The sequence below is a fragment of the Choloepus didactylus genome, chromosome 7 (assembly GCF_015220235.1).
Source record: "Choloepus didactylus isolate mChoDid1 chromosome 7, mChoDid1.pri, whole genome shotgun sequence".
NCBI classification, from domain to species: Eukaryota; Metazoa; Chordata; class Mammalia; order Pilosa; family Megalonychidae; genus Choloepus; species Choloepus didactylus.
The window spans coordinates 132,495,124-132,509,904 of NC_051313.1; the positions used below are offsets into that span (position 1 = coordinate 132,495,124).

The 14,781-nt window shown below is 36.2% G+C and overlaps 2 protein-coding genes across 2 annotated transcripts in view; one reads left to right on the forward strand and one right to left on the reverse strand.

Moving 5' to 3' along the window:
• Window positions 1-14,781, reverse strand: part of CDKAL1 (CDK5 regulatory subunit associated protein 1 like 1) — a 732,119-nt gene that overhangs the window by 290,692 nt on the left and 426,646 nt on the right.
• LOC119539986 (transcription initiation factor TFIID subunit 12-like) lies at window positions 611-1,048 on the forward strand. Its single transcript, XM_037843929.1, has one exon. The coding sequence runs from the start codon at window positions 611-613 to the stop codon at window positions 1,046-1,048; it is 438 nt and encodes a 145-aa protein (XP_037699857.1).

Sequence of the window (14,781 nt, forward strand, 5' to 3'; positions counted from 1 at the left end):
TTTTAAATGGTGGAGAAAGCACAGTTCTTCCTTATGGTATAATTCCAATTACTAAATGTAAAAGAAAAGATAGAAAATCACCATTTGGTAAATACCACAGTTATTACTGCTTGAAGCAGGAATCAAAATGGTGTGAATGTTAGTGGCAAAAAAGCATGAGAAGAAACTGGATATTTGCATAGACTAGAAGGAACTTCCCATAAGACACTAATTAAAACTGGAAAAAACAGTAACTTCAAAGTAGAGAAACTCAGCAGATACCCCCCTAACTAACTGATAAAAACTATCTGGATGCACCGAAAGGTGCACATCACTTTAGTGGTAGTCTTGCCAAAAATGCATAACCTGAATTTAGTTATATGAAAACATCTATCAAACCCAAAATGGGAGAAGTTCTACGAAATAACTGGTCAGTATGCTTCAAAAATATCAAGGTCAGGGGAGGGCCATGCAGTTGGACTGGCTGCTGAGATAACGCTTCACTGGGGCATTCTCCTCACAGCATGGGGAGATGGACACTGCTGCCTTCGATTGGCCTTGGTCCTCACAGCTCTCAAAGGAGACAGGATCGTGATACGCTCTATGAGCTGAATCCAAAGATTGGCAGATTATGAACCAGCCTGACCCCTCAGCTCTAATTAACCTTTCCAATTTCTCATCCATAAAACTGGAACTAGCCAGCACTCCTTCACAAGGCCACCTGGTCAATAGCACTACAGGAATAAAGATACCAGGCACTCCTGGAACAGGAGGTTGTCTCAGCCCTGCAAACAATCATGTTTTGACCAAGAAGAAATTTCAGGACTCAGTAAGAGAAGTGGATCCTAATGAGCAGTTGGATGAAAATGTGGAGGAGATGCTGCTGCAGACTGTCAAAGGTTTTATCAAAAGGGTGGTAACAGCAGCCTGCCAGCTTGCTCAGCATCTCAAGTCCAGCACCCTGGAGGCGGAAGATGTCCAACTGCATCTAGGGTACCAGTGGAACAGGAGGATCCCAGGATTTGGCTCTGAAGAAATCCAACCCTACAAAAAAGCTTGCACTACATAAGTTCACAGAGAATGGCACAGATCCAGAAAACAACCAAGAAATAACACATAGGAAGGTCAAGGAATGGACAACAATGTATTTGGAAATACACGAACTTAGGCTTCAGCCATCTCATCCACAGAACGTTTTTTTAATGCTTCACAGAGAAGCATATATTTTTTATTAACAATGTAACAGTATCTATAATTGATACTCTGCAAACTGAGAGCATCTGCAAAAATAATAAAAATATCCCAAAAACAACAACAAAAAAAAGAAGGTCATGAAAGACAAGGTAACACAGAGAAACAGTCCCAGAATGGGGATGAAGAGACTAAGGGAAACATGACAACTGAATTCAAGGTAGGATCCTGGCTTAGATTTGGACCTTCAGAAAAAGGATATTAACGGGGCAATTGATAAAATTTGAAAAGATCTATAGATTAGATAATAGTATTATGTTAGTTTTCTGATGTTGATAATTGTACTATGGCTATGTGAGAATTTTGGGGAAGCTGGGTGAAGGGTGAATGGGAACTTTTTGTACAATTTTTACAACCTTTTAGTAAGTTTAAAATTATTTCAAAATAAATGTTAAAAAGGAAGAACAAGGTAGGACTTTTGTTATTAGGACAAGAGACTCAGGCTATGTGAAACCTTTGCTTACCAGCTTTACTTCAAACCTCTAAGTAGGACAGACACATAGAACACTGTACCCAACAAAAAAACAGAATAGACATTCTTCTCAAGTACACATGAATCATTCTCCATGACAGACCATATGTTGGGCACAAAACAAGTCTCAATAAATTAAAAAATACTGAAATCATACAATGCGTCTTTTCAGACCACAACAGTATGAAGCTAGCAATCAGTAACAGAGTGAGAAATGGAAAATGCACACATATATGGAAATTAAACACCATACTCTTAACCAATGGGTTAAAGAGGAAATCAGAAGTACAATTAGGAAATATCTTGAAGGGAATGAAAATAAACACATCAAAACTTATGGGATGCAGCAAAGGCAGTGCAGAGAGTAGTATGGAGGATACTGTATTTTGCACGATTGTTCTATAAACCCCGTAACATTTCTAATAAGTAAACATACACACACACACACACACAAAGCTTAAGTAGGACAGGCTCATTTAGTCATTGTCTAAAGCAAATCAAGACTCTATTTCCCTCAGCACAGAGCCACAATGTCCTAATTTAAAGCAGCTAAGGCTAGGATGCAGCTAAAAACTATCATTTGATTTAAAAAAAACACCAAATGAACATAGTTTTCTTTAAATAAAAAGCTTCCCACACTACATAATAAAAAAGGATTTTATAAGTACTGTATGTGCAAATACAAACTGAAAGACTATCTTCTGGAACACGCCACAGTACTGCATCATCATCCTCAATAGTATTAAGTAGCCACCACTGAGCCCCATGTGAATTCTCCCAAGGAATGTGAATAAAACTGATGACACAGCTATGACACAGAATTAAAGACAATAAATACACAGAAAAATTTCAGATTAATATTTACAAAATAGGCAAACAGTGGGCCAGGGAGATATGAAAATGATAATGTCAGCAAGAATTGGGAAAGAGGTTTTAAATACAGATACAAATACAGATATAAACTCTATTACGTGCCTATTGTTAAGTATCTGCACTGATACAAAGGAGAAGTTATGGAACGAGGCTCAGTGGTGTGAAGGAATCCACATATCACAAAACTGAAAAAGAGAGAGACCAGTGCCGGCAGGCTCTCCACAGAAGCACGCAGGGAAGCATGGCTGGTGTCTGCTAGAAGGGGAATTCAATTCTGTACATCACACAGGGCTATTTTAATAGCTGGGGGAAAACTGGGAAGAATCAGGGAGAAATGTATTTGGCTCTCTAATAAATATACTTACAATTTAGTCTTAGAAAACCATGCCTTTCTTAAAGTCCCCACTTAGAGAAGACCAAAGTTAAAGAGCATTCATTATAAATTACAAGGCTATAAAAAGTCATTAGCCAAACAATGATGTTAAACATTTCACTTCATAAAGTATATAAATGCAGAAATAAATACAGGATTTTTTTTTTTTTTAAATGCAATGGCTTTATAAATGCCTTGAAGGTCAGAAAACAGGCTCCCAATCTAACTAATAAAAACAGGAACAGGAAATGCACAAATGAAGATAATCTATATAAAGCAATCTAAGGTTCCCTATTGGTCAATATGTTACTTATAGTCATTCTGAAACCTTAACTAAGTGGAATCCATGTGCCAGGCAGATGAATAAAACACAGGTCCTAGGTTTGAGAAGCACACTGCCTAGTGTCACACAGTAGCAGAGGCAACTTGTACTAAAAATCATGCTATGAATGGTGTCTGCATCTAAAATCCTGCTCCCCTGAGAGATAAAATTCCCTCTAGTCTCATCTCTAGAAAAACCTTTGTTGTAATGCAAGAATCTGCCAAGTAATTATAATCATGCCTTGATATCACACAGCTCCCTCACACTGACACTCACCAGCCCCAAAAGCTATATTACTTATTCTACCTCCTGTGTCCCTCCAAATGCTCCTTTTTCAATCCACATACTGATCCTTGGTCTCTTCTAACTACTGGGACCAGGATCACAGTCCCACAAGGCTTTAAACATTACTAACATTTGGTAAATAACAAACCAGCCTTTACCATTAGAAATACAAAATTTCAAATATGAACAATGAACCTAGATTGGAGAACTCTCGTTTGGCCACAGAATTGCTGTTAGTGACATTAAAAGCTATTTTACTATAAAAGGGCCTCAAATTACAAAATATGCAAATTACTTTTATACAAGAAATATACCAAATATTCTAAGATTCAGAGTGCTTAAAAATATTCACCCAACTGGGATGATTTCAGATTATAGAAAATAAGGACTGTGTAATTATATACACTTACCTTGACAAATAGAAAGCAATCTGTGATTAGAACATAGCAATTAGTTACAAAATGCTTCACATGGATTTAATTACCCATCAGTCTACATGTAGCTTAATTACTTTTATCTCCTTGCATCAGTAAAAGATTTCTGCCTGAGGCAACTGCCAGTCATATAAGGCTTCTAGACTTTACAGTGAATACATTATAGCATTCAGGCAAATGTGCTAAAGTTACAGTTGCAGAGGCATTCTTAATTTTGAGTCTCTAGCTTTAGCTCATAAATAACTTATCTCATCACTTTGTTAGAGTCAACCACCATCCAGCTTTCAAACTGACAGTGAGTGTCATCTATTTGGCTAAATACCATTGTTGACATAAACATTACCTCTGTTTATTCTAATCCTGTAAGAGCCAGAAGGAAAGACCTTTAAAGCCAAAACAATTATCTACTGCCCTGAGGCAAAAGGTACTGTATTCTCACAGGTAAAGAAAACACTTAGATTCAGAAAGGAAAGGGTCCTCTGTTTTTTTAGGATTGCTGAAGAAACTCCTGTCATTCAAAACAACTCTGCTGATTATAGGTTTGAAAAGACAGTAGTAGCTTCATGGGATGGGCTTTCTGTGATTCAGATTGGGGAGCACTATGTTCCGTTTCTCTCTCCTTGGGAAAACATGTATAATTTTGAAATTCAGTCAACCAGGGTTTGATTCCGAGCTCCTTTGCTGATCAACTTGACATCTTTGGGCAAGTGATTTAATTGACCTGGGGATAAGCAACAACTATCTCCTATGACTAATAATTGGCTCATAGTAAGTGTATAATAAAAGTTAATATTCTTAGCTGAGCGGCCTACTCTTTGATAGGAGGGCCTGTGAGGATTACATGAATTCATCAGAAAAAGGGTCTCTGGAACTAAGTATACTTATTTGGAGTTGGTTGGGAAAACAGGTTTTCTAAGTGAGATTTCCAGGACTCTGGCCTCATCCACTTAGAAACACTGAAGAAAACCCCTTCTGTAAGGATGACAGGTTTTGGGACACATAGCCTTGTCTCAACTTGATTTACAAAGATCTAAGGAGACTTCTTTTAGGGTTCACATGTCATCAGTTACCACTCTATAATTTCTGAAACCAGGAAGTCTGAAACCAGACTTTCCCCTGTTTATGCTTAAATACAAAATAAAACTGACAAGACAATGGTTCTCAAGTGCTACTGTACTTAGGAATTACCTATGAAGCATGTTAGATTTGAGCGGGAGGTACGTAGGCCAGAATCTGATTAAGTAAGTGTGGAGTGATGTCTAAGACTGTGTGTTCTGGTGACATGGGCTACCACATTTGAAGAAATGTCACATTTGAGCTCATGAGAATATGTAATAATAACAATGAAAATTTAAATACAGTTAGTTATCACAATCCTGAAAACAGGAAATATCTTCTTTAAAAAACTTTTTAAATTCCCTCCTTGTATTAAGACTCAAACTATGATCTCATACTTCCCAGTTTCTGATCCCCAAAAGGAATATAGGCTCCAGGTTCTTAAAAATAGATTCTCGCAAAAGATTCATGTGTCACCTTGATGTATAGGTTTTCCTCTACAGCTGAAAGAAACAAAGAACTGGGACAGTTAAGTATAATACAAAGACAAAATTTTATGTAAGTTATATATGGGTGCTAAAGCACAGAGAAAGAACTGGAAATTTTAGGTATGTATTAAAATTGTGGGAGGTAATCTAAAACTGTTAAATCAACCCATTGAAGATTTCATGAATTTTTATTCCTTTTCTTGTAAACTTCAAAGGAACTAGTAAACAGGAGGTATTCAAAAAATATTTTGATGTTCTTTCAGGTAAGCATCTGCTGTGTTTTATTCATTTTGGTGCTTCCAGCTTTTAGCATATAATAAGCACTCAACTAATGTTTGCTTAAGAAAGGAAAAGGGTGGAGCAAAAAGGAGGGAAATGCTTCAAATATTTAACCTTCTCTGCAAGGCCTTTTTTTTTTTTTCCAAAATAAAATTTTCCAATATTATTGTGGGTAGGAAATCATGTTTTAGAGTGTTCTAAAGGTAATCAGATGTCATGGAGACAAATACCAGTACACAGTCTAAAATGAAGTTAATTGCACTTTAATCCCTTTGTGTAGCTTGTTGCAGCAGTTCTTACCTAGCAACAGAATAGCTTCCCTTGGAAAGGCCACCTGCCAGGCCAGGTTCACAATCCCCCCCCCGGTCTGCCTCTTGCTAGCCGAGTGACCATGAGCACATTAACATCCCGAAGTCTTGTCTATAAAATGGGAGTTGTTACAACTCAATGACAGCCCTTTGCCAGTAAAGAATTCAGCACTGGGCTGTTACCTGGTACAAGGCCAATTAATATATATATAGTTAACTCCTCTAAGTTGAAGTGGCTTCAAAAATGAAATGTACCTCTTTACAGAGTTCTTGTGAATAAGACATAACCCCTCAATAAATGTTATCTGTGATTATTCCCAAAAAAAAAAAAAAAAAAAGAAATGTAACTACAAAAACACTGCATATATATCTCAATAAATATACATCACTTTATATTAGTATAGAACAACGGTTAATGTTAGACTAAGCTTTTAGATTCAGCCTGGATTAGAATTCTGGCTCTACCACTTACTAGCTAAGTAGTCTTGGCTAAGTTAACTACTTACCTGAGTTTAAGTTTCTTCTGCTCTGAGATACAGATAATCATAATACCTACACCTCATAGGGTTGTTGTAAAGATTAAATGAGATAATCCATATAAAGCAGTTCCTACTTGGCCTGGCACACAAATGGCAAATGGTAGCAATTGTTATCATTATTTGTGGTACCAAAGTAACGATGAGGGGATATGGATCTAAACCAGGTCTCAACACGGGTTTTGTTTGCTGGACCAGGAGCAATTGTTTTTGGAAATAGGAAATGACAGCATGTTTACTAAGGTATTTGAGTTACTCTGGAATTTCCATTTGGAAAAGAAAACTACTTCTTTGACAGTAAAGTTACAATAAAAAGGATAATTGTGGCATAGCCCGCTCAGACCTATATGCAGAAATTGCCCCATTTGCAAATGGGAACTACCCAAGCACAGAAATAGAGCTTGATTCGGGGTTTTAAAAAACAATAAAGTTAATTAAAAGAAAAAAAAATACCTTTTATAGAGTTCAAAAACAAGTTAATTTTTTTCAAAGTCACGTTTATGGGTGTTAACAGTGAAGGAGTTAAGCAATGAAATAAATGCTTAAAACTACTTCAACTGAACTTCTCCTAAATAGCTTTCATTAGCTTGATTTGAGTCTGCTTTTTAACTCATTAAGTGTTTTTAAAATTAGATGTGTCATAATGCAGCTTTTCTTGGTACTTTTTGACAAGAAAGATACCCAGAAATCACTTATACTTTGATCCAGAAAATGCAAATCAGCTTGATAAAGAAATCTTGTAAAGCATCTTTATGAAGACAAATGAAAATTAAAGGAAAATGGAAAATACATTTTCAGAGTATTTAAGCAAGTACTAAAATTGTAAACCAGGTGCCGACATTCTTAAAAAAAAAATAATGTGCCAGTCTCTGAGTCTCTTTTCCTTATATACTTTGGGGCCAGGGGAGGAGAAGGTGATTCGAGTCAGCCCTGGCTTGTGTGTGGTAAGGGGCCACAGCCACCCATCTGCCAGCAGGAAGAATACACCTGTCACTGACCTTTGCGGTGGACAGGTATCAGATCTTCAGTGCCGATGTCAGCCAGCAAAAATTAAAATACTAAATCAGCCTACCTGCTGCCTGCTACAAACAAAAGAACCACTTTGACAATTATGAATGTAAAAGAAAAAGGCAAATGTAAAGCAAGCACCCCTGAGTACTCCCTTCCCTCTTCCACTGAGTGGCACAGGATGCCTCTAACCCTACCCTGAAGGCTAGTCTTTATTTAGAAGAATGAGATAATATCTTTATATCCCCAGAGAAGACCTGAACTCCCAATGAAAACCTAGCCCACAAATGACTGCAGACATTAAAAACCATCTGCTACCACCATCTATCCAAGAAAGTTATCTCACTAAGCTTGGACTTAAAGTAGGGACCCCTTCCATGTCTTTTGGGAAACTCTGCACTGTCTGGAATGGCCAGGATTTACTCTAACAACTTCTGGAAGAAAGACAAGTTAAGTTTCCAATACATTGGGTCAAAATTTGAGGGGAGAGGATTATTTTCACTTTGAAGATGTAATGAATATTGGCCAGTGTGATAGTTTGAAGCTGTTATGTCTACCCCAGAAAAGTATGTTCTTAAAGTTAAGCCATTCCTGTGGGTGTGGACCCATTGTAAGCAGGAATTTTTGGTGAGTAGGATCTTAAGATGTCACCCACCTCATTCAGGATGGGTCTTACTCTTCTTATTGGAATCCTTTATAAGAGAATGAAATTCAGACTAAGAGAGAGAAAGCCACAGGAGCAAGAAGCTGAAAGCAAGGAAACCCAGAAGAGAAGGAAGGGAGCAGTAGACACTGCCATGTGTCTTGCCATGTGACAGAGGAGTCCAGAATTGCCATCTTGGGGAGAAAGCATTGCATGATGATGCCGTGATTTGGACATTTTTCTTAGCCTCCAAACTGAACTTTCAAGATAATAAATCCCCATTGTAAAAGCCAATCAATTTCTGGTATATTGGTTTTGGCAGCCCACAGACTAAGCTCCTATAGATACTATCCTCAGGCTAAGATCAACTCAGAACAATATCCTACAGTATTATGAATCCAGAACTCTAGTTTAAATGTATTTTGAGTTGGACAGATTTCTGTATGGAGGTTCTGAATCTCTAACTTACAAAAAAATATTGAAAAATTAAGGGACAGTCAACAACAGGAGAAAAGATTTTAATTGTAGTTCTTCCAATATCGTCTCACTTTAATCACTTGATTTTGCTGGATCTCAGTTTCTTTATCTGGAAAATAGAGATGCTTAGACCAGGCTATTTAGTTCAACTTTTATATCTTAGAGATCCCCCTTGACACTGATGGAAGCTGTGAATCCCATTACAAACAGAATTCACATGCAACATTTTGCTGGATATTTCTGGGGATTCATAGGTCCCTGGAAGTGCAACTGTGAAAAACTCCTGGGCTAAATGTTAAAATGTGATGTGATGGTCAGTACATATAACCATTTTAAAAATGAAGGTATACAATTTTTACTACTGGAAAATCGGTTTCTTTCTATCCCCACTAAACAGTTATTGAATAAATAAGTAAAAATATATACATTTAAAGGGACTCCAAAATTATCAGCCTGCCCATGACACCCAAACACAATCATAAAATCTGTCTGACTGTAAAATAATCAATCGCTCCATCAGGTGGGGGATGGCCACTATTCATCAGTGTCTTAAGTACTAGAATAGTCATGATTTCCCTGGCTTGAGACTTGGAAAGCTCTCACCCAAACAGTTGTTAAAGCTAAAATAAGGTTTTCAGAGATAATCATTTCCCTTCTACAACCAACAGAAGTTGCTCTCTTAGAAAAAGAGAGCAAGACTGGCTAAGAAAAAAGCATCTCAACTGTCAACAAAACAATTCAGTTAATAAAGAATCTTCCAAGATTTTAATAAAAATTCAACAATTTAATATTTATAATCATCAAAGTTCCTAAAGGTCAAGATAACTATTAAAGAAAATAATGTTATTAAAGATGCATAGATCTTCTAAGTTTAAATTAGGAAAAGCTACCACTCTTGGGGAAAAATGAGTATCATTCCTGAATTCAGACTTATTAGTTGCCAAGGCAAAAAGAAAACAGTAAAGCACAAAAGCAAATCTCTCCTTTAAGAAACCTAGGACATAATTCCCTAAGTATCCTTCACATGCCAGAATTCCAAAGTCTAGGACATATCTTCCTGTCCAACGTAGGTCAAAAATTTGATTTTCCACTTATCTTTGCTACTGTGGTTAAAAATCGATGAAAAAGTAATATTAATGCAAAAGAGGTGTACTCCCATTGAATTATTAATAGGCAATACAACTGTAAATGTTTTTCTTCACATTCTTCACTGCCCTTGCAAACAGTTTCAAAATGGAAGGTGCCGAAGCATGAAGATTGTTTGCAGCCATCGCTTTTTGAAATCACAGTGCTGGGAATTGGTGGAATTCTTGCCTCCTTGGATTATTATCAGACGTGGTGAACTTTCTTTGAAAGCGGACTATAAATTCACAAGGGGTCCCTTGCCTTCAGTCAAGGAAATGTTTAAAATGACCCCCATCTGCCATTTTAATGCATTCTCCCAAAGACTGCCATAAATATTTAACATAAGAAAGGCACTGTTTAAACACAATGAATAGCTTATGAAATTAAAGTTGGCTGTCGGAATACACTGTGTACATAATATATGGCTAATAATGACAAAGAAAATATGAGTAGCATTACTAACCTTCTCTTGGTCCTCTTGACATTTCTTAAGGAATATTCAAAAGACATTTAGATATAAAGGTCAGCTTAATTGACATCAAAGGGTGACTAGCTCTATTGAGCCCTTCTATAACATCTTGGCACATTACTACATTGCCAGGATACCATATGGGCTTTCCATTCTCAATGAGTCTCACTTGTGAACTTCTTTCACAAAACTCACAGATCTAGGAGGAAAACCTTATAGCTATGCTCTGGTTTAGCTCTGTGTATTCAAATAGGAATCAGAACTTAACATTAGACTTCTCTATGGAAGACATTTAATATATATTTATCAAATGAATACATACATAGTTATTATCAGATGTAATTATATGTTGCAATTTCTAAGGAAGGAAACTCCTTTTTCTTTCTGATACTCTTCTAATATCAACCTGTATATTTCCACTCTCATTAATGTCCATTATATTCTTACTCTCTCAATAGAAATGGAGAACAGTTGTTGCCTCGTCGACTTACCACCCCTCATCTCTTCATTCTTCTCTCCAAATCAAACAATTTCAACTTCTTTTAATATTTCTCAGAGGTCGCATTTTCTAACCTATATTCCCTAAATTTCTCCAAAGTGTAATCAGAAATAATATTTCTCAGTACTTATACAGTATACCCCAATGTAATGTTAACACTTACAACAACGTATCATTGACATAATCTAAGTGTGCTGCCCAGATTTTTTTGTACTGAGTCTATGCCAAGCCTCACTTATCCACATAAACAACCAACATATTATGTATCTACTGATGTTTCTGACCAAACCTTCCACAGACAATTTAGATTCTTTTATTCTCCTGATGCCATCAATCTCTCCCATACTGATGTTATGCCTCAATACACTGCGTATGTTTTTATTCCACCTGCTAAATAAAATGCAATATTGTTCCAAGGCTAATGATATCTGCAGAAAATCATCCTCAGACCTTTAGAGCTCTGTACAATATTCTGCAACATGTACAATTTCATTTTCCTAAAATTCTTATGGGAAAAATATGTTGGAACTTGCCAAGATTTTCATTTAATGTCTAAATAGTAAACATTCATTTCCTTCCCCATTTTTAGATGGGTCATCACTCTACTAAAGATAAAACGAAAATTGATTGAAAGGTGTGGTGGTTTGAAACTGTCTGCACCCCAGAAAAACATGATCTTAAATCTAATCCATTCCTGTGGGTGAGAACCCTTTGTAAGTAGGATCTTTGGATGAGGTTACTTCAGTTAAAGTGTGACCCAACTCGTTCAGTATGGGACTTAATCCTATTACTAGAGACCTTTATAAATGGAATGAAGGGAGAGAGGGAAACAGGAAGAAAGGGAAAGAAGGAGAGAGGGAGAATGGAGAGAAGGGGGGAGAGGGAGAGAAAGAGAGACAGAGACAGAGAAAGAGAGAGAGAGACAGCGCACGTGTGCCACGGAAGCAAGAAGCTGAACAAAACCCGGAAGAGAAGGCATAGACCAGCAGACACTACCATATGCCTTGTCATGTGGCAGAGAAGCCAAGGATGGCCAGCAGCTGATCTTTGGGAAGAAAGCATCGCCTTGATGATGCCTTGATTTGGATATTTGTATGGCCTCAAAACTGTTAGTTTGTAAGCTAATAAACTCCCATTGTTTAAGCTGAACCATTTCATGGTATCTGCGTTAGACAGCCTAGGAAACAAAAGTATTCTTCAAAATGTCACAGTACTTACTAACCTATATTCTTTGGCCTGATACGTGATATTTCAGTTGAGGTTCTAGGATCTTCCCAATTCTTACCATTAATTTCATTTACAGGTAATTCCATTTAAATGATGATTACTGTATTTAATGGAATCTAAGACACCAACAATGTAAAATACACCACTTTTATGTCTACTCAGGAAAAAACAAAACAACAAAAGGCTTCCAAATAATTAGGGGATTTCTTCAATTATAAGACACAGCCTCACTCACTTAGATGTAAAAAGGTGAAAATATGTGCACCCTAAATTGATTATACATGGTACTGTGGATTTCTGCTCTTCTTATAGTATAGTCTATAAATAAGCACATTCCTGAATTTCACTGATGTAATATTTATAATGTAAGCTGGAGACTTAATTATTTAACATGACAGGTTGGTTGATTACTAAATCAATTTCCTCTAAAAGAATTTTGAACATCTTAAATACCTAAGATTGTATATGTTTTTCTCCCTAAATACCTTTTAAAATCACTTTATCTTTCTTCTGTAACTTCTGGTTTGCCTTAACAAAATATTTTTGAGTCAAATACTACCCCTTCCAATAAATATTCTTAAAGCCTAATGCTTAAGATGTTATCTGAAGACAGAACCTCAAACATAAATTATGCTATTCATTCATTTTAATAGAACATCTCAAACAATATAGTGATAGAGATTAAATGATGAGCCATTTGGTAAGTGATGGAAATTTGGGGGCACTGTTTAGACTGAATGAAACAACTTCTGTTATAAAGAATAAACACTTCCCAACTGATGAGTTATTGCTCAAATAAAGCCAAACTGCAAAATTCAGCATCTATTTCTCTCTTCTTATCCCAGTCCTAAATAAGATCTTATAAACTGCAGATTTTCTGTTCCAGGTAAAAGCACATGTAGTTATTTAACTTGACTGAAGCCTAATATTGAATGCAATGCACAGGGAAATTAAGCAACACTTGGTTACCTTCATCATTCCTTTCACTATAGCAGCTTGCCTGTCATTTTTCATAAAATGTACATAAACACACATACATATATATGCTACTACATATATAAAGGACTCAAAATCTTTTAAGACAATGTTTCTTCCCTGTGTCTCCTGTATTTCTAGGGTGAGTTCATTGCTTTGTTAAACTCCTTCCCAACCCCCAACTGAACTCCCAGCAATCAGCAATAGTATAAGAAAGCAAAGAAAGAATAACTTCAAAACCAGAAAATCTTTACATACTAAATTGTTAAGAAAAACCTTTTACAGTGCTCCCTTATATGTTTTGAATTCTGAATATACAATTCATTATGGCAAGTGCAGTGGACCCTTCGAATATTGGTGGGGCAATAATTTATTCAAATATAAAGTTTGTTCCTCTCGTAGTTGTAGTACCACAGGGTTGAAGTAAGTTTGATACAATTCTGTTTCTCCGGCATTGGTTCAGAATGTATGCCTTAATCACAAAACCAGTTTAAATTTCATTCAAATATCCTGTTAAACTTTTTTCAAAATGTGGGTAAAGGATTCGGCTCTAGAAAGTCTACCTTAGGTACTTCATTCACAGTCACAGTACATTAATTCATTACTATACATTATACATTAGCCTGGGAAGAAAAGCTGAAAAAAGAGGAAAATTGCAGAGATATCTATAATTGTTGAAAAATTAGTCAAGAGAGGTTTAAATTCTCCAATAGCTTTCCCTTATTTATTTGCTGTTTTGGCCACGTGTGAAGACTATAAACTAAGAAAGGAAAGCTCAAATCCATGAGAAATTACTTCACCAACACCCCCCCCCCTCCAAAAAAAAAGAGAGAGGTGATTCTTACTGGTTACTGCCAGCTACTAAAAGATAAGGAGCCCACAAAATCACACCACTAAGCTGATCCAGAGGTTAAGGACAACTATTCTCCAAAGATATAAGCTAGGATGGGTTACAGGGCCGTTCTATGGAGACTGAGATCAGATTGAGAATAAGTACTAATTAAGGATTCCTAAAAAAAAAGGTAAATTAGGTGCCTTTTCTTTCTTCTAAAATTCCCTTAACATCAATTTAAATCTTGTGGAAGTCACTTGATCTCTCTGAGCCTTAGTTTTCTTTAGAAAATAGGGTTAACAACCTGTTTTGTTGGGTGTTATATGGCTCAAAGATCATTTATATAAAGCATCTAACACAATGACTAGACCCAGAGGGCCCTTATTAAATGGAAGCTAATATTATTATCATCATGATTTTATTTCTTAAGAAAATTAAAGAAGTAAACTATATAGTTTAAAAATATATGAAAGGGGCTTTAACTTAGAAAACCACCTGAATCTCAAGAAAGACAGCCACCTAGCAGTTTGGACCATATTATTTAAAGATGCACTCCTAATTGCAGTATTACCAAATTTCTGGGTCATTATTTCTTTATATAAAAGGTAAGTAAAACTCTCAACATGAGAATGAATCTACTAACTTTAGAGTATTTGAATAAAAGTTTCATCGGGCCACAACTTCTACAAGCATTTCTCATTTTAAGCGTGTTCTTGGGCAAAAGGCCTACTAATAATTAGAATAGCAGCATTATTTGAATATTACCTAAAAGGAATTGCAAATGGTAGTACATAATCCTAAAAACATTTAAAACAATTTTGGTCTTATTATTTCTGTACACAGTAGAAAAAGAGCCTGATGCTTTGAAAT

Excerpts from the sequence above, each read along its gene's own strand:
- LOC119539986 (XM_037843929.1), top strand. The coding sequence starts at position 611 with ATGAACCAGCCTGACCCCTCAGCTCTAATTAACCTTTCCAATTTCTCA.